Source organism: Equus asinus, chromosome 7, assembly GCF_041296235.1.
Source record: "Equus asinus isolate D_3611 breed Donkey chromosome 7, EquAss-T2T_v2, whole genome shotgun sequence".
Classification (NCBI taxonomy): Eukaryota; Metazoa; Chordata; class Mammalia; order Perissodactyla; family Equidae; genus Equus; species Equus asinus.
In genome coordinates, this window is record NC_091796.1 from 76,943,134 (window position 1) to 76,971,070 (window position 27,937).

Here is a 27,937-nt window from a genome sequence, read left to right on the forward strand (position 1 = left end):
TCCAACCCCCTTCCCCTGGTAACCACTAAACTGTTTTAGTTGTCCGTGTGTTTGTTTATATTCCACATATGAGTGAAATCATATGGTGTTTGTCTTTCTCAGTCTGGCTTACTTTGCTTAACATAATACCCTCCAGGTCCATCCGTGTTGTTGCAAATAGGATGATTTTGTCTTTTTTATGGCTGAGTAGTAGTCCATGATATATATACCGCATCTTCTTTATCCAATCATCGGTGATGGGCACTTGGATTACTTCCATGTCTTGGTTATTGTGAATAGTGCTGCAATGAACTGATTTATTTTTGTCCTCAATAAATTTCATCTTGTTAGTTTATTTTCATTTGTTCTAGCTTGCTAATTTTTAACTGAATCATTATTTGATTATTCAGTATATTAGCCTAGGGTCAGGATTAGGGTGAGGCAAGTAGGGCACTCACCTCAAGGACAAAATTTAAGGGGCACCACCTCAGAAATGGAGTCAAATAAATTTTTTTTCAGTTTTATTGAGGTATAATTGACAAATAAAATTGTAATAAGTTTAAAGAGTCCACGTAAAAAATGGCTAGATATCTTTCTATCAAGAAGGAGGGAGAAAACAGAAGAGGAGTAAATAAAAATTCTGTAAGTTTAAAATGTATAAAAAAAAGAAACCCTTCCAAGTGATGTACTTGAAAGCACTTTGGAAAGATTAGTTATATTTTTTAAAGCAATGCACTAATTAGCTTATTTACACATGTCTTTGAGAAGATAATCTAAAGTAGTTTGTTCATCAGAGATCAGCTGTGTCTCCAGCCTGCTTAATAATCAGATAATAGTATAGTCTGGTGCTAAGCCCTTGGGTACTGAGAACTGCCTTCGGGAGAGGAGGATGCTAAACGGGCGGAGTTCTGGATCTCCATCTCCTGACTGACTCAGAAAAAGTCTGTTTTTATTTGTTTTGCCTATTGGACTTATGCTTAAGATCTAATATAGTCTTAGACACTATGTGCTTGTATATATCTTGAGAATATGGGTAAGTAAATTAACGTGACCTGTCTATGGAAATTTTGGCAACCATGAGCGTTCCAGTATACATGAATTGAATGAATACTATGTTATCCCTATTGGAGATAATTAGAAAAAGATGGAACTGGAGGTTAAGAATAAGAAATGTAGGTGATTTGAATGGTAAATAGTAATAGAGGTGTTCAAAATAAAACTTTGGGAGAAATAAAATGGATAAAGGAAAATAAAGCTTGGTTTTAGAACTGCAAGTGGATATGTGTGTAAGGAAAACTGAGAGATCTGGGAAAGCAAGAGATGGGACCCAGGACCCTGGAAGGTGGGGATCTGGGGCGATGGGATATATAACTGGCATTTCAGGAGGGATAAGTGGACATTGCTGAGTTGTCATGAAATCAAAAAAACTGCAAAAACTAGGAAGAAAGATATGGTCCAACAGGGAAGGAAGACATTAATCAAATAATCACAAAAATGTAAAACTATAACTATTTTAACTAAGCATACAAAGGAGAGGTTTATGTTTTATTGGGTCTGTGTGGAAAAAATGGTCAAGCTTAGATCTGAAGGAGCTGCTGTACTGGGTGTGCATATTACCTCTTAGCGTGCCAAGTACCCCACAGTGAGTGCCCTCTAATTCCTACAAGCTATGTAGAATGTCACTCTTTCTGAATCAGTGTATCAAGAGGGAGGCATGTGGTGGTAGTGGCTAGCCATGACTTTGGCTGATTCTGAAGGCAATACCAGTGTGGTCTTAGGACCATTTACCTATTTGTTAGTTGGTACAAATCCAAGATATTTGACCCAGACGACAAACAATAGTGGAGATAAATTCCCTCCTACCATTTTTTGAGATGGTTTCATGAGTTTGGGTAAGTTTTCTTTAGTCCACTTCCAGCTGCCTTATTATTTGTGAATCTATGTGAATTAGTGGGGAGGGAGATCCTGAAGAGTTTCTAGGATGGAAAATGGAAATTAGTCATAAGTACTTATTAGTGGTAAAACAAAACTTTGCAATTTTCTGGAGTCTATGAGGAACTAATAGATTCACATTATTATCTTTAGTAATACTACAGTGCTGAGCAAATACATATTGAATTAACGAACAGGAAAATGTTACATATGTACCAGAAGCTTTGAGAAATCATAAATTTACATTTCAGCACATTTATGATGTTTTATTCCAAGTAAAATTTTGGAAAACTTCTTTTTACATTAACCATATGTTTTATTTCAAGTTGGTGTGTGGTCACTAATGTAAAGCTTTTAACTTTCCTTTTATTCAAGAGCTGTGAAGTAACGAGGAAACTAGTAACAAAAATCTTGATCCAAATCCAGTCATCTCCACTTCAATGAGTGGTAATTCCATTCTTCCAGATGCTCATCCAATTAGTCAAGAAATCCCCTCAGCTCCTTTTTGAACTATATTTTTAGTTCAGTTACTTCTAATCGCCTGAGCTATTCTCTAGGTCAAGTCACCAACATCTCTTATCTGGACTGCTGCACTGGCTGACTTTACTTTCACCCTTGCCCCATCTATAGCCTCTTTTCCATTTGGGAGCTAGAGTGATTCTTAAAAAAAAAAAAAAAAAAAAAAAAGAAGTCAGATTATGTCAGTCTTGCTCCTAGGTTTCCCATTTTACTAAATAAAACCTAAACAAAATACCACAGACCTAAGGATCTCATGTGATCTTGGCCTCTTTCTGGTCCTCTGACCTTATTTCCTGTTATTCTCCTCTTACTTCTTGTGTTGTGGCTACGTTAGCCTCCTTATTTTTCCTCACACACACAAGACATCTTCATACACTTTTGCACTTGCTATAATTGTCTCTTGCTGTGCACTATTCCACTGGATATCCATGATTCATTTTGTCATCTCCCTTAAAATTTTGCTCAAATATTACTTTAGTAAAGAGGCTTTCCCAGACCACCCTACATAAAATAGCACTTGCTTCCATCTGTCACAGTCTGTTCCCTCATCCTGGTTCACTTTTCTTTAGAGCACTTACTATCTGATGTATAATATCTATTTATTTGTTTGTCTCTCTCTGTAGAATGTGGTTCCATGAGGAAAGGGTTTTGTTTTGCTGTTGTTCATTGCCATATCCTTAGCACCTAGGATGGTGCCTGGCATTTAGTAGGTCCTCAGTAAATATTTGTGCATAAATCTTAAGTGCATCCTTTGAAAGGAAGACTTTTTATAAAAGAGATGTCCACCAGATGGCATTGCTTTCAAACTTTATGTAATTAATGTCAGGGAGCAAAAGATAGATCTTTTCTGTTGTTTGCTCTAACTAGAAAAGATCTTTGTGATGAAGATTGTCACAAGAAATTGCTACGTTTAATCTGAGGCATATAGAATGCTACATTTATGTTTGGTTTTTGATTTATGTATTTTTAGATATCTTTTCTAAAATAAAAAAACATTTGGAGAAACTTATTATAGGAAATTATAGCATGTTGGTATGTAGATACCATTTGGTACAGTTATTTAGCATGGTGACTGTGACTTAAGTTAGTTCATATCCCTGCATTGACCACCTTCCTTCTGAGGGGCCTTAATGGAATGAGAGAGCAGTAATAAGTTCCAGGGCCTTTCACCACTCAAGCCACTAGTTGAAATCCAGCCCAGTGTGGGAGGAAGAAAGTCATTACTGTCTGTCAGCTGTTTAGGCATGGTTGCCAGTGAGTTAGGTACTCCCAATCTAGTTCCTAATCAACTGGGTGTCCAAGTTTTGAAAAACTTCATGTTTCTGGCAGATGTTACCATACCTATCTTGCTAAAAGTCGGTGGGTTCCAAGTGTCAGAATTTTTTAGCTGACTTCTCTGACTAGCACTAAACTCAGCAAATAGTTGCCCTAATCAAGAAATTTACACATTTTCCCCAAACCCTCAACATCTGCCTGTTCTGCGTTTGCCAGTGTCATCTCATTTCTTCTTGCTTTCATCACTTACCTCATTTCTTCCTTTTGTTCAATCCCTATGCCTCTCTCAAGCACTTCTCCTGAATGGTCCTTTGATCCATTTTGTTCTCACTCTTTACACATCTTTACTCCTAAAGTAATTTTTCTCTTCCTGTTCAACCTAATGATGTTTTTCTTTTCAAGTTGTTCAAAATATACTTTAAAAAAAGTTATTGACTTGTTTTCTTTTATGTCTCTCTTTTCCTGTTTTAGATTTTTCTCTTTCTCTTCTGATCATGGCATAAGTGAGAGACTTATTTTGTTTATCTCTTTAAAGTTCTCAGCCTCTTCTTGGAACTCACTAACTATGTAGAAATGAAAACACTAGTCTGTTGTACTTTTGTGTCTTTAAATGGAATGTAAAGTATAGGATGGTTTTAGTGTTTACAGTCCTCCCTCCCAGTTCCCCTTGGATGGTTAATTACTGAGCTGATAAAGTATCATTTTAAATAGGAGACAGTTACATGCAAAGATTTACATTTTTAACCAGAAATACTTGAAATTTCTAGTACTGCTCTCCATGTCATGTACTATTTATGATGATAGTTGCATCTGTTTTAACTTGCACTCTCCTACGTTTGGCCTACCCCATGTATTAGATCTAGCTTTGAGGTCAGCGTTCAGTGTTTAGAAAATCATTTTTTGTTTACTAAGGAAATATTGGACACCATCCGTTTATTTGGAAAATAATTTCCTGTTTACCAAGGAACTGTTGGATAGGACTTTGTATGTAATAAGTTTTAATTGAGAAAGCATATTTTTCTGGCCTGAGACATGGAGACTTACTGATATCTGGTGATTAGAATGATAATGTCTATATTTGTTCAAATATATTTGTTTCATTCATGAAAATGAAAGCACTTTTCTTGTTTACTAAACATATCTTATAGCTGCTAGTCAACTTATCATTTATAAAAAAACATATTTATTCCCAGAAAGATAAATCTCAGAGACATTGTTGCTTGCTCAACATTAGATGAGTTCTAAAAGCCCTTGCTGGTCTCATGCTCTGACTGCTAACCTCTTTTACTGCTTGTAAAGGAGACCTTTATAAGTCCAAAATTGTATATTAAGCCATTTTGCTTATACCTGCTCTATTGATAAGGCTTTTTGTTCTAGTGTTACTTGTGGCTTATGAGTTTCTTAAGTAAAATTTGTTAAGGGTTCAGCATTGTGGCCTTAAATATCATTGACTATTTTTGCTTGTCCTATTTTTTGCCCCCCACAGACTGGTTGAGATAGCAGAATCTCGTTTTCCCAGCTATTTTAACAATGAAGACAAATTACTTTTGACAAGCAGTAACGTTCATCTTTACCGGGAACTCAGTTGTGATGAGGTTCTACAAAGGTACACCATTTTAGATTTTGGTATTTTAGTAATACTTTGAAGATTTTATTTTTCATGTTTTTAGCTTCTGAGTGGAAAAGAAAGTCCCTACATATTAGGATTATGGGAAATAAATATTGCCGTGTTCTTCTGTTCTTACTGCAGCCTATTGGTTGAAATATTTCTTTAAGAATGAAAAAATATTAAACAAAATATTTTAGATTTTATTAATTAAGTGGAGTATTAATTATCTGTTGTTCCACTAACAAATTACCGCAAAGTTTAGCAGCTTAAAACAGCAAACATAGATTATCTTACATAGTTTTTGAGGATTAGGTATCTGGGAGTGGCTTAGCTGGGTGTTCCTGGATGAGGATTGCTCAAGAGCTCACAGTCAAGCTGTTGGCCAGGGCTGTAGTCATCTCAAGTCTCACTTGGGACTAGAGAATCCTGGAGAATTTCAAGGTCACTCATGTAGTTGCTGGAAGGCCTCCCTTCTTTCCTGGATGTTAGCCAGAGGCCTCTGTCCCTCACCATGTGGGCACTCCATAGGGCTACTTAGAACATGGCAACTTACCTCCGCCAGAGCGAGTTGATCTGAGAGAGAGTAGGCAGGTGAGAGAGAGCCCAAGATGGAAGCAGTAGTCTTTTATAACCTACTCTCAGAAATGACGTACTGTTATTCCCTGGTACAACAAGGGAGGGGACTCCACAGGGGTGTGAATACCAGGAGTTGGGCGTAACTGGGGGTCATTTTGGAGACTGGCTACCACAAGTAGTTTTACTCTAAAATTGGAGCTTTAGCAGTATCATAGGAGAACCAAGGCATAAAACTAAATGAAGATATTTTGGTCTGTTTCCAAGAGTGCAATATGTATAGAAGAACTGAAAATAAGTTATGTTTATTAAATACTTGCAAGCATTACTGTAACTTAGGGAAGAACAATTTGTTGTTTTTAAGTTGGTTAACCTTTGCAATGCCTCATTTTTTTTATTATATCTTAAATTTATCCACTATTTTACAAATTCTGCTTTTACAGGGTTGAATCTTTAGAAGAAGAAATTATTTCAAAAGGAGTTAAACTTGTGATTATTGACTCTGTTGCTTCTGTGGTAAGAAAGGAGTTTGATACACAACTTCAAGGCAACATGAGAGAAAGGAACAAGTTCTTGGCAAGAGAAGCAGCTTCCTTGAAGTATTTGGCTGAGGAATTTTCAATCCCAGTAAGTTTTCTTTTTCTTTCTTCTTTTTCTTTTCCTTTCCTTTCTTTCCTTCATATTAAGTTCACTGACTCATAGTATGAAATAATATAATTAGAAGGAAATATAAAACAGATGACTTTTTAAATGCAACACAGTCTAATTGCTATAGCAGATATCACCATCTTCTTAACTTTGGTCATTTGTTGAGATTATTTTATCTTTTTCAAATTTGAGCCTGGAGCAGATTTAAATGTTGTTTTTAAAAGTTCCTAAAGTCACTCCTTTTCTTTGTTCTCATTCTTTACTCTTTGTACGTGTTTTATGTTACTTTTGTCACACTGAGATAAATATTAAGTATTAAAACTCCATGAAATTGCCTGGGTCTGTTTCTATACAGTTTTTTTTAATGGAAGTAGATGTCAGTTTTGTAAATATTTTAGGTTTAGATATTATGTTATTGTGTTCAGTGCTGTTTGTACACTGTAGGATTTGGTTTGCTTCAAATGGCCAGAGGTTGACTATTATAGTGTGTGTGATAGAAATGAAAGTGTCAGTAAGGAACTCTTGAAAGATTACTGTTGACATGATGTTTAGTAGTGGGAGTTGTGATCAGGAAATCGGAAGATGAGGGTATATTGCAAGCGTTTGTGGTGGGTGAGCTATAAAACATAAGTATGTGCTAAAGTTCCATTCCCATTAGCAGTGTGTGGGAGGGTTCCACTTGTTTTGCAGCCTCAGCAACATTTAGTATTGTCAGGCTTTTAAATTTTAGCCATGCATTATCTCAACTGAAGATAAGGAAATTCCTTAAACTGAGATAAAATTTAGTTATGATTTTATAATTTTTAGATTTGTGTTTGGAAAATTAAAATCTTGGATCTTGTTAATGTAAAGAATATGTACCAATAGTGTAAACTGCTACACAGCCTTTGAGATTTATAAACCCAAGCAAGAAGTCAAGGGAGAAAATGTGGCATACAAAAAGTACTACATATTTTAATGGCTTTGTAAGTCATATTTTGGATTATATGATGTAGTTCCTAGTGAAGTCAGGTGCTATAAAGTTTATCCTGGACGATGCTCCTCTTTAAATTTTATTGTAGGGGGCTGGCCTGGTGGTGCAGTGGTTAAGCTCACACGTTCTGCTTCGGTGGTCCTGGTTTCGCCAGTTCGGAGCCTGGGTGCAGACATGGCACCTCTTGGCAAGCCATGCTGTGGCAAGTGTTCCACATATAAAGTGGAGGAAGATGGGCTCAGATGTTAGCTTAGGGCCAATCTTCCTCAGCAAAAAAAGGAGGATTGGCAGCAGATGTTAGCTCAGGGCTAATCTTCCTCAAAAAAAAAAAAATTAAATTTTATTGTAGTTGCTTAAAATGATAAATTCACATCCATGTATTCCATAGTCAAGGAGAATAAGGGAATTTAAAAATATTTTATAGAGTTACTTCATTGAGTAGAAAAGTTAAGTATATATGTTTATTTTATTAATTCTTACTGTTGCCTGACTTAGTTCTGTGTAAAATATGAAAATGCACTTTTTAAAAGTTATGTTTGCTTTTAAATAATAATTGTAGGCTAATGCTTTTCTGTTTTTACTAAGGCAATTTATTTTCTTGAGTGAGAAAGGGCCTCTGCTTTTCTTTGTTTTACTAGAACCCTCTGAAAGAATAGTTACTTAGTATCCCCCGTCTCTCTGTCTTTACAGTTTGTTTTTCTGTTTAGAGGTAAATGCAGAGTATAATATGTACTTACACAACATAGGGTGGTATTGGTTTTTATGACAAGTAAGTATTGAGTTTAGAAGGCTTTTGAAAAATACTTCCTTTAAAAAGTGTCAGAATTTTCCTGGATTACTTACCTCATTTAAATGGAAAATCATAAATTTTTAAGTGTTTATACCATGCTTTGAATAGGTGCCTTCATATTGAACTAACTGTTTTTAAGAAGTATGTCGTTATCTGGTTTATACACCTTTCAAGTTAGTAAACCTTCTACCTCCTTGTAGTTCCTTAAACATACCAACAAACATTCCTACCTCAGGAAGTGTTTGCTATTCCTCAGCCTGGAATATTCCTCCTCAAAACATCCATGTGATTTGTTCTTTCCTGTCACCTGATTAGTGAGGACTTCCCTGACCATGTATTAACCACACTCGTTGCCTCCTCCTCTATATTACTATGCTTTGTTTTTCTCCATCACAGTTTTCACTCTCTAGCATGTTATAATAAGTTTATGTTTATTGTTTGTGTCCCCTCAACCCCATAGAGTGGTTACAGGAATTCTGTCTGCTCTGTTCATTACTTTATTCTCAGTGCCAGGAATAGTGCCTAACACACAGTACATATTTTTGAATGTATGAATTGCAGATGCTGCTTTTCATCTTGGACTTGAATTAATCTTATATATATTGGTACTGAACTTAAACTTTAATATTTGCTTTTAACCCTGTTTTGATCCTATCTTAATGTTGTGTATTATTTCTAATAGTAATAAAATATAATTTTAGTTGGTAAGATGTCTTATCATATAGGAGCTGTGCTCAGGTTACACTGGCATCTTGTAGGAAGAAAAAAGAATTCTTAAGAGTCTTAAACTTGGAAAAGGCTTTAGAGATCTAGATAGTATCAGAGAGCCAAGAAGCAGAAGAGATTCTATCTCACTTTAGTAAACTATGATGAGTAAATGTCTGGTGGCCTCTGAGGTTTGGGCAGGAATCCAAGCATTCCTGTGGATTCCTGGCTGTGAATCTGAGATGCTGGATAGGGCCAGGACCATGCCTGGCATTTTTACACAGTCTAGATATCTTTTCATTCAAATAAGAGTAAAGAGTAAGACCAGTTTGAGTAGTGGGGTGAGTACTTTATAGAATTTTAAAATTTCTCTATAGTTAACATGCAGTGCTTTTAAAATGTGGGGGAAGAGCTTAAAAATATAATTTGTACTTAATTTTTATTGTCACATTGTATATAAGTTTGTGTATGTATTTATGTATGGTTGTATGCAAGCATGCCTGTGTGCATGGAGATTTCAACCTCCTCTCTCAGTAATTGATAGAACTAATAGACAAGAAAGTCAGAAGACCTGAATAACACGATCAACCAACTTGATCTAATTGACATTTACAGAACATTCCACTTAATGCCTGCAGAATATGCATTCCTTTCAAATACACATAAGATATTTGCCAAAATAGACCATATTCTGGGCCATAAAATAAACCTCAACAGATTTAAAAGATTGAAATAGTACAAAGAATGTTTTTTTGACCACAAGAGGATTAAACTAGAAATCGATAACAGAAACATGTCTGGGAAATCCCCAAGTATTTGGAAATTAAACAAAAACTTCTAAATAACCCATGGGTCAAATAATAAATCACAACAGAACTTAGAAAATATTTTGAAGTAAATAAAAATGAAAATACAACAAATCAAAATTTGTGGAATGCAGCTAAATCAGTGCTTAGAGGGGAATTTATATAATTAAATGCTTATATTAGAAAAGGAGAAATGTTTCAAATCACTGACCTAAGCTTGTAAAAAAATAGAAAAAGAGGAACAAATTAAACCCAAAGTAAGCAAAAGGAAGGAAATAATAAAGATAAGAGCTGTTATCAAGAAATTGAAAACAGAAAACAATAGATAAAAAAGCCAGTGAAATAAAAAGCTGATTCTTTGAAAAGGTCAATAAAATTGATAAAACTCTCCCAAGACTAAGAGATAAAAGGGAGAAGAAACGAATTAGCAATATCAGGAATGAAAGAGGAGGTATCACTATAGATCCTACAGACATTAAATGAATAATAAGGAAATGTTATATGAATAACTTTATTCCAGTAAGTTTGATAACTTAGATGAAATGGACAAATTCTTTGAAAAACATGAACTACCTAAGCTGACCGAGGAAGAAATAGGTAACCTGAATAGTCCTATATCTGTTAAAGAAATTGCATTTGTAGTTAAAAATCTCACAAGGAAAACTGTTCAAATGGTTTTACTGGTAGAATCTATCAAACATTTAAGGGAGAAATAATATCATTTCTCTATAACTCTTCCAGAAAATTTACAAGAAAACTACAGACTAATGTCCCTCATGAACATAAACACAAAAATCCTTAACAAAATATTAGCAAATTTGATCCAGCAATAAATAGAAAAGATAATACATCATGACCAAGAAGAACTTATTTCAGGAATGTAAGGTTGACTTTGAATGCAACATTCAAATATAAAATTCACCACATCAACATATTAAAAAAAAAAGATCATTTCAGTAGATGCAGGAAGGAAAAATAATTGACAAAATTCCTCAGCTATTCATGATGAAAACTCTAAGCAAACCAGAAGTAGAAGGGAATTTTCTCAGCCTGATAAAGGGCATCTACAAAAAAACCTACAGCTGACATCATACTTAATGGTGAAATACTGAATTCTTTCTTCCTGATATTGGGAAGAAGGCAGATGGCCCACCGTTACCATTTCTAATCAACAATGTATGGTAGATCCTAGCTGGCATAATATGGCAAGAAAAAAAGAATTCAAGTACATTCAAGTTAGAAAAGAAGAAATAAGACTGTCTTTGTTCATAGACAATCTAATATTGGTGGAAAATCCCAAAGATTCTACCAAAAAAAAAAAGAAAAAGAAAAACTGCTAGGCCGAAGAAGTGATTTTAGCAAGTTGCAGGGTAAGAATATATAGAGATTAATTGTTTTTTTGTATGCTAGCGATGAACAATTAGAAATTGAAATAAAAAACCTGTACCTTTATAAAAGCACCAAAAACGTGAAATGCTTAGTGATAAATATAGCAAAATATATGTGAGATTTTTATGCTGAAAACTATAAAACATTGGTGAGAGAAATCAAAGAAGACCTAAATAAATGGAAATATACTGTGCTCATGAACTGACTACTCAATAGTGTCAAGATATCAGTTCTCTCCACGTTGCTCTAAGCATTCAGTATACAATCCCAATCAAAATCCCAGGAGGCTTTTTGGTAGAAATCCACAAGCCGACTATGAAATTTATGTGGCAAAGCAAAAGATCTAGAATAGCCAAGATAATTTGTAGAAAGAGTATAGTTAGAGGTCTCATACTCCCTGATTTTTAAGACTTACTATAAAGCCATAGTAATTAAGACAGTCTTGTGTTGGTGATAGGATAGACACCACATCAATGGAACTGAATAGAAAGCCCAGAAATAAACCCATAGATTTAGTTAATTTTGAACAAAGATGCTAAGGTAATTCAATGGGAAAGGGATAGTTTTTCAACAAATGGTGCTAGAACAGTTGGATATCTGTATGTAAAAAACAAATAAACAAACCAACCTTGACCAATTACTTGCACCATTATAGAAACCTAACTCAAGATGGATCATACACCATAACATAAAACCATAAAACTTCTAGAAGAAAACATAGGAGAAAATATTTGTGGCCTTGGGCTGGGCAAAGATTTTTTAAATGAGGCAAAACACGTGAACCATAGAATGCATTAACATTTTATTCTTTGAAGACACTTTTTAAAAAATGAAAAGACAAGCCACAGACTGGGAGATAACATTTTTACAACTCATATGTTAAAGGACTGGTAACTAGAAATATAAAGAACTATCAAAACTCAATAACAAACACTCTAACTTTAAAAATGGGCAAAAGATTTGAATAAAGACTTCAGCAAAGAAGATACACAGATGGCAAATAAGCACATGAAAAGATACTCGAAGTCGTTAGTCATTAGGGAAATGCAAGTTAAAATCACAATGAAGTACTACTACACACCTATTAGTATGGCTTAAAAAACAAAAACGCTGACAATACCAAATGCTGATGAGGATGTGGAGCAGCTTGAACTCTCATACATGCTGATGGAAATGCTAAATGGTATACTAGACACTTTGGAAAACACTTTGGCAGTTTCTTGTAAAGTTAAACATATCCTTTAACTAGGTGACTCAGCAGTCTTTCTCCTGAGTATTTATTTACCCAAAGGACTGATATATATCCATGCAAAAATCTGTATGAAAATGTTTTTAGTAGTTTTATTTGTAGTCTCCAAACACCAGAAACCACCTGAAGGTGCATTACCTGGTGAAGGGATAAAGAAATTCACATAACGGAATACTACTCAGTGATAAAAAGGAGCAAACTGATGTACAACATGGATGAGTCTCAGAAGCATTATATTAAGTGAAAGGACCTAGACCCAAGTGGCTATATTTTGTATGATTTGTTTTACAACATTCTGCAAAAGGCAACACTATGCAAATGAGAGTCAGGTCAGTGGATGCAGGGCCTCAGGGTCTCAGGGTCCGGGAGGGGGCTGAGGAGATTGATTCCAAATGGGCATAAGGAAATGTTTTAGGGTGATGGGAATGTTCAACGTCCTGATTGTGGTGTGGGTACATATGTGTGTAAGTTTGTCAAAATGCATACAACTGTACACTCAAACAAGGTGTTTTTTTATTGTACATAAATTTTACCTCAGGAAACAACAAAAAAGCAAATGAAGCACTTAGGCTAGAGGATCGCTTATGATTCTTCTCCTTTGTTCTCTGGTTTTAACATTCCCTTACCTCAAGTTTATTTAGTCAGGGAACTTTATTTCCGTAGTTCGAACTTTGACCTAACAGCCTTCCTTTTAAAAAATTACTGTTGTCTTCAGAATTCATGGGACAATATCAAATTGCTGAAGTCTTATTTTGTGTTGTATCGTAATAGCCTCAAAATTACTTTTGTATGTAGTTTTTTTCCAGTTGAGTCGAAGCAGCAAGTTGCTGAAGACTTGTAGGTAAGAAACATAATCTATCCGATCCTTAGCCCCGTGCTAATTCTTTTTTCTGAAACATTTCATTTTTTTAACCAGTCTTTTTGTCGATTAAGTTAATCATATTTGGACAGTTTGTGACCACTGCCAGCACATTAAAGACTGCTGGAAATATAGTAAGCCTTAATGAAAATGCAGAGGCAAATTTTTAAAAGTCTAAAAAGTCTCAGTTTCAGCTTAGATAGGTTTAACCTCAAAAGTCCTATCAGTAACTTGTAATTTAAATTCATGCCTTCCTTCTGGAGGTGATTTGTTTATTTGGAAGCATGAGAGAGCAAATGTCCTCTCTCAAAGTTGAAGAAAAACCGACCTCTCAAGGTCTTTTTTGTTCTTTCTTCATCAGTGTTGTATAACAAGACGTTATGATCTCAGTCAAGATTTAGATCTAGATATTTATTTTATTAGTTTTGTGGAAAGTCACAAAAAAGAAGCTCTTTGGAGCAGTTCATATGGGGAATACTCTACTTTTTTTTTTTAATTGGGTGAAGAAGGAGTAGTATGTACTACGTAGAAAGCTAAATTTTAGGGACTTTTAGAATCTCAAAAAAGTTTTAAGGTTTTGACATTTGGTGCCTGTGGATGACTTGAACCCTCTCTCAGAGTTTCAAGATAGTCAGGTAATAACTTGAGGGGAGAATATCCAGAGGGTGTGTAAGCTACAGGAGACCAAAGCAGGGCCATTTTTCCTTCTGACATTTTATTATACTAACATCTTTTTAAAGCTTTTTCTGATTGATCACACTAAGGAATTGCACAGCTTTTCCTTTTATGACAATTGTGAAAGATTTGATTGACTTGCACCGTATTTGGCACACTAATAAAATATATCAATATGTTTGAAGCTTCAGTTTGTGTTCCTGTCTTAAAACAAAATGGCAGCAGATACAAGTTTTCAGCTGATGCATGGTCTATTTTACTACTTAATTGAAATGTTTTTGTAGTTATTTAATTTCTTGGGACTTCCCAGAAATGATTCCTCTAAAAGTTTAGGTAATAGAGAATAACATTTATGTTCGTCCCTTTGATATGACTGGGATGCCAGACCCTGTCTACATATTAGATGTATTTGACTAGATCCACTGATTTCATTGTTTTCAGAAGAAGACTGCTTCAATGTGGGTAAAGTCTTGCAGCTTTGAAAAGGGGCAGGGTTGTATTATGCTAAGTGTATTTAAATCGAGAAGCATTTATTTTATAATATGGCAGGGTAGGGAAGCCAATATTAAAAAAAAAAAAAATAGGGGCTGGCCCTGTGGCCAAGTGGTTAAGTTTGAGCGCTCTGCTTCGGTGGCCCAGGGTTTTGCCGGTTCGGATCCTGGGCGCGGACATGGCACTGCTTGCCAGGCCATGTTGAGGCAGTGTTCCACATGCCACAACTAGAAGGACCCACAACTAAAATATACAACTATGTACTGGGAGGACTTGGGGAGAAAAGGCAGGAAAAAAAAAAAAAAGAAGATTGGCAACAGTTGTTAGCTCAGGTGCCAATCTTTGAAAAAATCCATAGTGGCCATAAGCCTGGTGCTCCTAGTTTATTGATATTGTCACGAGAGACGTAAACAATTGCTCAGGAATATGCGGTAGAAACGGATAGGTTTGATGGAATCACCAAGTTGGAGTTTTGCTGCCAATTAGGCACCTGCAAGTTGCAACACTCCCTCTCCCCCGACTGTGGTGCAGTCCTGTAGTCTAGCCCTCTCCCTCTAACAAGAAACAAATCATTTATACCATTTCAACAAGTTTATCTTCACCAACATCTTAGATCTCTGGCTCCTTTGCATTTTAGGCCTCTTATCTCCGCTTGCTGAAGGGAAAGCATTGTCGTCTTGATTACTGATCTCCAAAGCAGGATGTGCACGGGGTGGATGTAAGATGATACATTGGGGTACTGGAGTAAAACATACTCATATTTACTTGTTACCTCATACGTTTAAAACGTCTATTTTATGTATGTTTTTAAATGTAGCTGAAGAATTAGAACAATAGACTTGTATATGCTTTAATAAAGACACTTACATTAGGGGTAAATTTTGTTTTGATGTGTGGTCAGTAGTGGCAGCCACTGCTCTGGTTCACAGAATTTCAGGTAAGCAAGTAGGGGAGAGATATATGTATATGGATGTAGTTTTTAATACCTTTTTTTAATGTCTCACCTCAAAGTTTGTGTACCTCAAAGATAGTTTTTACTTGCGGAGAGTGTTGGGATAGAAGAGTTTTCTCCTTGTGGACCTTTACAGTGTTAGAAGCATTGTAATTTACAATAGTTTTTAGCATGGGCTTTGGAGTCAAACAGATCTGGGTTAGAATACAGACTCCTCCATGTTTTATCTCTATAGCTATAACTTATTTTTCTGTTTTTCATTTTCCTAATATATAAAATGGGAATAATAATGCCCACCCTTAAAACAGGGGTATAGTGCTCATATTTCAGTAGATCCTTAGAAAAGTTAGAGGATGGTCCTTAAAAAGAAAAGTGTTTCCCTGATAGTAGAAACTGATTTTCTTTTGAATTAAATATGCTTGGCACAGCCTCACATACAGTTTAACAAATGATTAGTTGAAAAAAGCTGTAAGGGGCCCTTATATCTAACATTTAACACCTTCATTTTGCAGATCAGAAACTCTGATTGTCTCATCTCCCTTCCAGAAACAGTAATACTTGGTTTCCTGGTTGTTTGCTCTAGGACTTTCAGATGCCAGTGAGCCCATTCTCCTTTGCCCTCTTAGCTCATCTGGCCTGAGGATCAGCAAACTTCTGTAAAGGGCCAGGTAGTAATATGTTAGGCTTCGTAGGAAACTCCTCAACTCTGCCATCATAGCATGAAAGTAGCCATAAATAATTGGTAAGCAAATGGATATGGTTGTGGTTCAATAAGACTTTGTTCACAAAAACAGATGGAGGGCCAGATTTGACCCATAGACCATAGTTTGCCAACCCCCGATCTGAACCCTTCTCCCTTCTCCCTAGGCTCAGGACCCAAGACTGGTGCTACCACAAGCCCAGTAGTTTAAGGAATTAGGAGGAAGGCTAAGAGAGCAGTCTGTTCATAAAAGCAGTGTTTTCTCAAACTAGTTTAAGGCGTTGACCCCTTTTAAATGTGAGTAATATTCTCGTGAACCCCAATTGCTGACTTCAGTTTTATTGTAATATCACAGAAATCTATAGAATGATAAAACTAGCTAATAACTCTTCATATTAAATCACACTATGAAAACATAAAAGTGGGTCACATTTATAAATAACACACTACTATTCAAGTTAATTACTCTAATGTTATAGATGATAATTTGCTAAGTTTAATTATTGCTTACAATATAAATATATTAATTTATGGCATAGCTTCTTTTGAATTATATATCAAAAGATATATAATTTATATATAATATAAACAGATATATAATATAAATATATATTATATATCAAAAGATATATCTTGATGTATCTTGACTGTTGTTCATGTGATGACTCAGCTTTCTCACCTCTTTTCTCCATTTGAACTACCACAAAACCTTCTTCTGTTTGGGAAGGGTGACACCATTTGGTCCTCACCTGGGCATGAATGCATTTGCATTTGAAGTCTGCCATTGCTCTTTTCTCATTAGTCCCTGACAGTGAAAGTGGTATTACTTAGCATCACTTGATTGAAAACAGGCATTTATGTATTGTGGCGGTTTTCAATTCTAAGATGCCTGTACTAATATTTTGAGGCCATCATTGAAATGAAAACCTAAAATTGAAAAAATTCTCAGAGAGATTTTACGGACCTCTGAATATATTCACAGACTGCAGTGTGAGAAACAAAGTTGTACAAGTCTCATAGAATCTTTTTTCCTGAAGTTTACGGGGGAGGTGTAAGGGACACTCTGCCTTTTGGATGTAACATGCAGAACCGTTGTCTTTTTAAAGTGTGTCTATGCTAGTATTGGAAAAAACAGTAGACTCTGAAACTGTTTATAGATACTTGATGAAAATAACATAAGAGAAGAATTTAAATATTGCCTGTCTAAGATAAATTGTGGTTATGGCTATTCATCTTTCCTGTTTATCATTGACTTCTAATTACAATACACAGAACAGTTATTATACATATTGTCAATTATGGATCAGATTAAAATAATAGGATTGTCTTGCCAAAAAGGACCATAGAGATCATTTAGATTAGCCCCTTCAGTTTACAGATGACACTGAGGCTGAGAGGTGACCTGGTTTCTTCAAGGAAACTCAGCATAGGAGAGGACAAGTAGTGGGTAGAATGCAAGATTTTTTGGATGCCAGTTCTGGGATTTTTTTTCTATGGTAGGATTTTCTTTTTCCTGAGACCTACAGAAGACAGTGGACAGGATTGTGTCTTCTATTTCTCTGTCTTCCAGGGCCTAGTACTGTGGATGAGTAATATTTAGGAATTAACAGCTAATAAAATTACAATTAAGGTTTACAAAAATATTCTTACTATATATATATTTACTTCTATTTAAATATTTTCTTTATCTTTTTAAACATAATTTGTTTTTTATGCTTGCTACTGAAATTCTTGCCCTGATTTTATATTGACCATGTTAGCTTTGTTCTTTTTGTTTGTTTTGTTTTCCATGTGAGAATTTTATAAACTATTTCAATAAAGGAGAGTAAAAATACATTGCTTAGATAAAAGGGCCTTAACTTTCAAGATGCTTCTTTGACAGTGCTTCAAATTGTATTTATTTTTTTCGAGGAAGATTAGCCCTGAGCTAACATCTGCTGCCAATCCCCTCTTTTTGCTGAGGAAGACTGACCCTGAGCTAACATCCATGCCCATCTTCCTCTATTTTCTGTGTGGGAGGCCTACCACAGCATGGTTTGCCAAGCGGTGCCATGTCCACACCTGGGATCCGAACCGGTAAACACTGGGCCGCCAAAGCAAAACGTGCACACTTAACCATTGTGCCACCGGGCAGGCCCCTCAAATTGTGTTTTTGAGTAATACAGATGCAAAAAAAAATGCACAAAATGCCAAGATCTAAATATTTACTGTTTCAGAAAATTCAACAAGTTAATTTCAGTCATTGGTGTATGAGTAGCATTCAAGTTTCTTGTCTCTTTTCCCTCTATCTTCTTTCCTCATTTCTTGATATTGTGAAGAAATGGCAATATACTAGGTTTGTGCCAGTGGTTTCTAGTACCAGGGAACAAGTATCAGACAATAGTACTTAGAAAAGTGATATATCAAGTAAAATTTGGATATACTATTTAAACACTCTAGGAAGGAAAAATCTTATTTTCATTGAACGTTGTTGTTAAAATCTAAATTATTTTACTGAGATGTGATTATAACCAGTTTTTCTATTGTTACCATCTGTGTTCTTGATTATGTGCCTTTTGAAAATAGGCCTTGCTCTAATTTATTGCATAACAAGATTTCTTTTGAAATATTAATGTTCATAAAATGCTTAAAGCTGTTTAGAATAATGAATTAAAATATGTCTATTTCCTATTTTCTTATTTTAAAGCCCATAGTGGACATCATTTTAAAATATTTACTGGAAACTTTGTTTTTGTTTTAAGTGAGGCAAATATTGTAAGGTTGAACTTTTTAATATTATTTGACAGAAGCATGAAAACATGTTCTTTTTTTTCTCAGTTTAATGGTAAGCTTCATATGGGCCAGGATTCCTTTTCTTTTACATTCAGCTATCCCATCATGCAAAGTGGGTTTAATTTTCCAGGATTATACCTTATCTTAGATACTAATAAATATTGAAAATTCATAAAAAAAGGAAACTAGGCCAATGCATCAAAAATAATTAACATTTTGTTAATTTCAAAGTTAGAATATTGTGTTTATGACTTGTGAGATAAAGAGTATAGGTGCTCAATTTTGACATTCATTCCTATCATAATCATAAAAATTCAGGACTTGCATTTCTGTGAAAGCCTAATGAAGTTACCCTGATTGTCAAATAGGGATCCTAGACTCTAGATATATATAAATAAGCCATCAAAACTCTTGAGCTGTATTTTGTTATTGTGTAATGTTCTATAATGTAATGATTTTCCAGAAATCCTATAGTTTTTGGTTCACTTAGATTACTTTCATATTGGTTACTGGAAGCAAATTCTGTAGGACTTCTATGAGGTAAGAAAAGTCCTGTACATTTTTTTTTTCTTTTCCATTAGTCCCTTTGGCTTGCTCACTCATATTTGAAATCAGATTATTCTTAAAGCTACCCCTTAATTCATTCAGGTCATTGAAACTCACGCTCTAGACTGAACCTTGATTTCATCAGTCCGTGATAATAATTCTAGAAAAACTATGTCTTTCTTTTGTGTAGCTCTTTATAATTTATAAAACTTTGTTTTTATTGCTGACTAGAGCAAAAAGCTAGAAAAAACTTAAAGGTTAATGAGCAGGTGATTGGCTAAATTAGTGGTGGTACATCCATACAATAGAATATTGTGCCATTGTTAAAATGAAGGAGAGCCTAGAAATGCGTTCACAGGTTGTGTAGGAAAGGATTAACTCAACTGGCGTGGGTTGCTCAAACCTAGTATATTGCCAAGAAAGGCATTTCTTCAGGCTGGCTGTTGGCTGGCTCCTGGGACATGAACTCTGAGCCCTTGGAATATTCTGCCTAAAAAGAATGTTTTTGTATGCCTGAGGCCTTGGACCACACAGTACCATTTGGATCAGATAATTTATGCAAACAATGTGATTTATGGTGAATACCTATTTTGCTCTGGGGACCAGAATCTGAGTAGCTGAGGTCAGTTATGCAGGCCCTGCATGCCTTGTGACTGACCCCCAATAAAAACCCTGGACATCAAGGCTTGGGCAAACTTTCCTGGTTGACGTCACTTCACATGTGTTGTCACACATCATTGCTGGGAGAATTAAGCACATCCATGCACCTCCACTGGGGGATGACACCTGGAAGCCTGTGCCTTATTTCTCCTGGACTTTGCTCATGTTCCTTTTCTCTTTGCTTATTTAATTCTGTATCCTTTTGCTGTAATAAGCCCTAACTGTGAGTGTAACGGCTTTTCTGAGTCCTGGGAGTCCTTCCAGTGAATCAGAGAGTGGTCTTGGGAACACCTGACACATGGGGGCATCAATAGATAAGTGCAAGAATATTTATGGCAGCTATATTTGTAATTGCTCAAAACTGGCAAAATTTTCTTGTTAGTATTGCATCAATCTTAATTTATCAGTTTTGATATTATACTGTGGTTATAGTTATGTTTATATATAAGATGTTAATATTAAGAGAAGCTGAGTGAAGGGCATATAGGAACACTCTGTAGTCTATTTGCAACTGTTGGGTGAGGCTAAAATTGTTTCAAAATAAAAAGTTAAAAGAAAAGAGAGTGGGTTGGGGTGTTTTTGTATGCGTAAAGTGGCTCTGGAAGCTTTCATAAAGAAACTTTACTGGTTGCATCTGGAGAAGGAAAATAGGTGCTGGAAGGGGACTTACTTTTGATGCATTGGATCTCATCCATTTAGTCATCTAGTCGTAGAGATCTTACCTAATACCTCTTCAATTTAAACACTGCTCTTTCTCGTTCAGCAAATTTAGTCGGCTCCATTTTCAAAACATATTCAGTACCTGATTCCGTCTCACCATCTTCAATGCTATCACTTTAGTTCCTGGTGGGTAAGAGTACTGGCTTTGAAGTTAGACTTTGGTTTAAATCCTAGCTTCACTGTTTGCTGATTTTATGACCTTGAGTAAGTTATTTATCCTAGCTCCCACTTTTAGTTTCCCATTTGAAAATCAGGGATAATAATATCTGACTCATAGGGGTGTGAAGATTAAATGAGATAATGTCTGTAATGTTCTTTGCACAATGTTTGACACATTCAGTAAAAGGTAGCTATTAATTATTAATTTTAGTAGTTACCTCATTCTAGATGCTTGATATAGTTTGTCTTTCTCCTCCTAATTTTTTTTTTTACAAGGCTGCAAGATGCTCAAAAGGAAAAATCATGTCTTACTCACTGTTTTATCCCCTTCTAGGTGTTTTGTTGATGGATGGTTACTGACTGAGCCTTCCTGTACCTGGTTAACTCATACTTATTCTTTGTATTGCAGCCTCTCTTCCTGTTTTTCTTTTTAATTCCACCCTCAGCAATTGTGTAGAAAATTCTGTGCCAGACACCATGAGCTCATGAAGATGAATAAAACATAGTCTTTGCCCTTAAAGCTCCTATAAATAAATTAATTGTAAGAGACAAATACCTCTCTGTGGTATAATGGAGAATAAAAGTATCTTTTTTTTTTTTTTTGAGGAAGATTAGCCCTGAGCTAACTACTGCCAATCCTCCTCTTTTTGCTGAGGAAGACTGGCCCTGAGCTAACATCCGTGCCCATCTTCCTCTACTTTATATGTGGGACACCTACCACAGCATGGCTTTTGCCAAGCGGTGCCATGTCCGCGCCTGGCGTCCGAACCGGTGAACACCGGGCCTCGGAGAAGCAGAATGTGCAAGCTTAACTGCTGCGCCACCGGGCCGGCCCAGAATAAAAGTATCTTGTCTGCTTTTCTTCTAGCAGCTATGTAAGTAACTTGGTACCCTCTTCTCTGTTCTTTACCTGGGACTATAGATTACATAGAGAAAAGTGAGGGAGACAGCACAGACCTTCATAGGCTCTAGTTAAATACTTTATCATGCATAACCTTGACCCTTACTGTCCATTCTTATTTAGAAAGAGAGTGCTCTTTTGGATACAGATAGTTAATGGTTTAAATTTTAAACAAAATTTTAAAGTTGAGTTGCTAAGAAAAGGTTGGAAATGAAAGAAGTTGCAACTCTTAGTCTTTAGTGTTACTTTTACATAGTCTTCAGTGTTACTTTACTTAGTCTTTAGTGTTATTTTAGTGTTACTTTACGTATACTACACTCCTTTGATGTGTTTATAGAATTTTCCAGTTGAGGATCTTAAAGTTGTGGCTGAGTTGCAGACTTCAGTTTTCAAGTGAGAACAGGGATGCAGAGAAATGAGGTGATTTATCTAAGACTGCTCAAGAAGTCATTTGCAGAATTGAATAATATCACTTGCTGCTTTTCTCCTGGATTATTATTGTGATGTCTTAATTGGTCTACTTATCTCTTCTCTGTTGAGGTACATACCATTGTTACATAATTTTCTCAAAGTATATCTCTCATAACATCCCTCCTCTGCTCAGAAGCATTGCATGGCACTATGTTACTTGGAATAAATCTACTAGACTGTAATCATTATGAGGGCAGAGAACTTATCTGTTTTGTTCACATTTGTATCCTTTGCATCTAGGACAGTGCATGGCACAGAATAGTTGTTTCAATTAGTATTTGTTGAATGATTAGGTCTAAATTCCTGATATGATATTCAGAGTTCACTTCCATCTAGCTCCAACCTGCTCCTAACTTTTCTCTTTTGTGCAGGTGGCTGGTCTTTCCCTACTGCCCGCTGTTTATCTTAGCTGTGGATGTCCTCCCCTTCCATCTCTCCCTTTCTAAATTTTACTCATCTTTCACGTCTGAGCTTGCAAGTTCTGTCTCTTCCCAGAGGTTTTTGTACCACTCAGTTTTAGCCCCAGGTGATTCAACCTTCTTTTGTAGTATGCATGTTCTTAGCTTCTTTTTTTTTAATTAATTTTTTTACTGAGGTATAATTGACATATAACATTGTTTTAGTTTCAAGTGTACAACATAATGATTTGATATTTGTATACATTGTGAAATGATCACCACAGTAAGTCTAGTTAGCATCCATCACCAAATATAGTTACAAAGCTTTTTTTCTTGTGATGAGGACTAAGATTTACTCTCAGCAAATTTCAAATTTAGAATATAGTGTTATTAAATATAGTCACCGTGTTGTATATTACCTCCCTGTGACTTATTCATTTTGTAACTGGAAGTTTGTACCTTTTGACCCCCTTCCCCCATTTTGCACCCCGCCAATCCCCATCCCGTCCTTGCCTCTGGCAACCGCCAGTCTGTGCTCTGTATCTGTGAGCTTAGGTTTCTTTGTTTTATTTTGTTTTTTTAAATTCCATATATAAGTGAGATCATACAGTATTTGTCTTTCTATGACTTATTTTACTTAGTATAATGCCCTCAAGGTCCATCCATATTGTCACAAATGGCAGGATTATATTTTATTTTTTTTGCGGCTGAACAGTACTCTATTGTATACATATACGCCATATTTTCTTTATCCATTCATCCGTTGATAGACACTTAGGTTGTTTCCATATCCTGGCTATTGTAAATAATGCTGCAATGAACATGGGGTATATATATCTTTTCGAATTTGTGTTTTTGTTTTCTTTGGATAAATACCCAGAAGTAGAATTGCTGAATCATACGGTAGTTCTATTTTTAATTTTTTGAGGAGCCTCCATACTGTTTCCATAGTGGCTGCATGAATCTACATTCCCACCAGCAGTATGCAAGGGTTCCCTTTTCTTCACATCCTCACCAACACTCATTATTTCTTGTCTTTTTTTTTTAAAGACTGGCACTTGGGCTAACAACTGCTGCCAATTTTTTTTTTTTTTTAAGGATTGGCACCTGGGCTAACAAGTGAGGCCAATCTTTTTTTTTCAAGTCTTTTTGATCATAGCCATTCTAATAGATGTGAGGTGATATCTCATTGTGATTTTGATTTGCATTTTTCTGATGATTAGTGATGTTGAGCATCTTTTTATGTACCTGTTGGCCATCTGTATGTCTTCTTTGGAAAAATGTCTGTTTGGATCCTCTGCCCATTTTTAAATCAGATTGTTTGTTTGTTTTGTTATTGAGTTGTATGCATTCTTTATATATTTCGGATATTGACCCCTTATCAGATATATGATTTGCAAATATTTTTTCCCATTTGGTTGGTTGCCTTTTCATTTTGCTAATGATTTCCTTTGCTGTGCAGAAACTTTTTAGGTTGATATAGTCCCACTTGTTGATTTCTGCTTTTGTTGCCTTTGCTTTTGGAGTCAGATCCAAAAAATCATTGCCAAGACTGAAGTCAAGGAGCTTACCACCTATGTTTTCTTCAAGGAGTTTTATGGTTTCAGGTCTTACATTCAAGTCTTTAATCCATTTTGAGTTAATTTTTGTGTATGATGTAAGAAAGTGATCCAGTTTTATTCTTTTGCATGTGGCTGTCCAGTTTTCCCAACACCATTTATTGAAGTGACTGTTCTTTCCCCATTGTATATTCTTGCCTCCTTTGTCCTAAATTAATTAACCATATATGTGTGGGTTTATTTCTGAGTTCTTTATTCTGTTCCATTGATCTGTGTGTGTGTTTTTATGCTACTACTGAACTATTTTGATTACTACGGCTTTGTAGTACAGTTTGAAATCAGGAAGTGTGATGTCTCCAGCTTTCTTCTTCTTTCTCAAGATTTCTCTGGCTATTCAGGGTCTTTTGTGTTTCCATACAAATATTTGGGTCGTTTGTTCTATTTTGGTGAAAAATGCCATTGGAATTTTGATAGGGTTTGCAGTGAATCTGTAGATTGCTTTGGGTAATATGGACATTTTAACATATTAATTCTTCCAATCCATGAGCATATCTTTCCATTTATTTGTGTCTTCAATTTCTTTCATCAGTGTCTTATAGTTTTTAGTGTACAGGTCTTTCAGCTCCTTGGTTAAATTTCTTCCTAGGTATTTTTTCTTTTCAGTGCAATTGTAAATGGATTGTTTTGTCATTTTCTCTGTCTGATAGTTCATTTTTATTGTATAGAAATACAACAGATTTTTGTATATTGATTTTGTATCTGCAACTTTACTGATTTTGTTTATTAGTTTTAACAGTTTTTTTGGTGGAGTCTTTAGGATTTTCTATGTATAAAAATAATACCATGTTATCTGCAAATGGTGACAGTTTTACTTCTTCCGTTCCAATTTGGATGCCTTTAATTTCTTTTCTTCCCTAATTGCTCTGTCTAGGACTTCCAATACTATGTTGAATAAAAGTGTTGAGAGTAGGCATCGTTGTCGTTTTTCCTGATCTTAGAAGAAAAGCTTTCATGTTTTCACCATTGAATATGATGTTAGCTGTGGGCCTGTCACATGTGGCCTTTATTATGTTGAGATATGCTCCCTCTATATGCACTTTTTTGAGAGTTTTTATTATAAATGGATGTTGAATTTTGTAAAATGCTTTTTCTGCATCTATTGAGATGATCGTATGATTTTTATCCTTCCGTTTGTTAATGTGGTATATCACATTGATTGATTTGTGGATGTGGAACCATCCTTGCATCCCTGGGATAAATCCCACCTGATCATGGTATATGGTCCTTTCAATTTATTGAATTCAGTTTGCTAATATTTTGTTGGGGATTTTTGCATCTGTGTTCTTCAGGGATATTGGTTTGTAATTTTCTTTTCTTGTGATCTCCTTGTCTGAATTTGGTATCAGGGTAATGCTGGCTTCATACTAGTAATTGGGTCTATTTAGACTTTCTGTTTCTTGATTCAGTCTTGGAAGGTTGTGTGTTTCTAGGAATTTATCCATTCCTTCTAGGTTGTCCAATTTGTTGGCATATATTTGTTCATAGTAGTCTCTTATGATCCTTTGTGTTTCTGTGATACCAGTTGTAACATCTCCTCTTTCATTTCTGATTTTATTTATTTGAGTCCATGCTCTCTCTTTTTTACTTTTTGGTGAATCTAGCTGAAGGTTTGTAAGTTTTATTTATCTTTTCAAGGAACCAGCTTTTAGTTTCATTAATTTTTTTCTATTGTCTTTTTAGCCTCTATTTCATTTATTTTCACTCTGATCTTTGTTATCTCCTTCCTTCTACTAACTTCAAGCTTTGTTTGTTCTTCTTTTTCTAGTTCTTCGAGATATAAAGTTAGGTTGTTTTTTGATATTTTTCTTGTTTCTTGAGGTAAGCATTTATTGCTATGAACTTACCTCTTAGAACTGCTTTTGCTGCATTTCATAAATTTTGGTATGTTGTATTTCCATTTTCATTTGTCTCAAGGTACTTTTTTGATTTCTCTTTTGATTTCCTTGTTGACCATTGGTTGTTTAGTAATGTGTTGTTTAATCTCCATATATTTGTGAACTTTTCAGTTTTCTTCTTGTAATTGATTTCTAGTTTCATGCTGTTGTCATTGGAAAAGATGCTTGATACAGTTTCAGTTTTCTTAAACTTATTAAGACTTGTTTTGTGGCCTAACATATAATCTATCCTGGAGAATGTTCCATGTGCACTTGAGGAGAGTGTCTATTTTATTGCTTTTGGATGGGTTATTCTGTATATATCTGTTACATCCGTCTGGTCTAACATGTCATTTAAGGCCTATATTTCCTATTGTTTTTCTGTCTGGATGACCTATCCATTGTTGTAAGTGGGGTATTAAAGTTTCCCATTATTACTGTATTGCTGTCTATTTCTAGAACTCTTTCGGTCTGTTAACATTTGCTTTATGTATTTGGTGCTCCTATGTTGAATGTATATATATTTACAAATGTTATATCTTCTTCTTGTATTGCTATCTTTATTATTATGTAATGCACTTCTTTCTCTTTTATTACAGTCTTTGTTTTAAAGTCTGTTTTGTTTGATATAAGTATAGCTATTGCAGCTTTCTTTTGGTTCTCATTTGCATGGAACATCTTTCTCTGTCCCTTCACTTTCAGTCTGTGTGTGTCGTTACATCTGAAATGAGTCTCTTGTAGGCATTATATAAATGGGTCTTGTTTCTTTATCCATTCAGACACTCTCTGTCTTTTGGTTGGAGAATTTAGTCCATTTGCATTTAAAGTATGGATAGGTATGTATTTATTGCCGTTTTGTTAATTGTTTTCTGGCTGTTTTTTAGTTTCCCTGTTCCTTTCTTCTCTTACTCTCTTCCTTTGTGGTCTGATGACTTTTTTTAGTGGTATGCTTAGATTCGTTTTTCATTATCTTTTGTGTATCTTCTACAGGTTTTTGTTTTTTAATTACCATCAGGCTTGCCTATAGCAGCCTATGTTTATAACAGTCTATTTCAAGTTGATAACATCTTAAGTTTGAATGGGATTCTAAAGCTCTACATTTTCACTCCACCCCATTTTATGTTTTTGATGTCACATTTTGCATCTTTTTATCTTGTGTATTCCTTAACTAAGTATTGTAGTTATAGTTATTTTTACTACTTTTGTCTTTTAAGCTTGATTGTCTTAACATCTTAAGTATAACTTTAATCATTTATTGCCTTGCACTGTCTATGTCAGTGTATATTTCTGAGCTCTTCAGTTATATTAGAAAGCTCACTGAAAACAGAAGTCTTTTATGCATTTTCCATAGCTGCCTATATTGAATAGTGTCCATATTTAATAGTGTCCTATATCGAGTAGGTGTCCAATACATATTTATAGAATGAATGTATCACTTTTTCTAGTTATGCAGTTTCTGAAATGCATATTTAATTAAGTGCTTACTTTAATTCTTACACTTCTTAACAGAAAACATTCTAACATTCATTCTAAAAGTGAAGAGATACTTGGAAGCTAAAACTTTGGTTTCTCTCCCCACTGTCCTTTAAAATTGAATGTAGAGAATTTGCTGATAATTTGAAAGCTCTGTACCTTTAATTTAGTATGACGCATGAACTTCTGTGAGATATCCTCGGTGAAGATTTTATACAA

General features: G+C 35.1%; 1 protein-coding gene across 24 annotated transcripts in view; it reads left to right on the forward strand.

Annotated features, from left to right (window-relative positions):
• RAD51B (RAD51 paralog B) overlaps positions 1 to 27,937 on the forward strand; it is a 638,238-nt gene that overhangs the window by 34,933 nt on the left and 575,368 nt on the right. For all 24 annotated transcript variants that reach the window (XR_011504632.1, XR_011504641.1, XR_011504640.1 and 21 more), the window contains 2 exons: positions 5,192 to 5,311; positions 6,331 to 6,514. Coding sequence is in view for 14 of the 24 variants with exons in the window: in XM_070513850.1 (XP_070369951.1) it covers positions 5,192 to 5,311; positions 6,331 to 6,514 (304 nt within the window). In the remaining 10 variants the exon portion in view is untranslated. The remainder of the gene's footprint in view (positions 1 to 5,191; positions 5,312 to 6,330; positions 6,515 to 27,937) is intronic.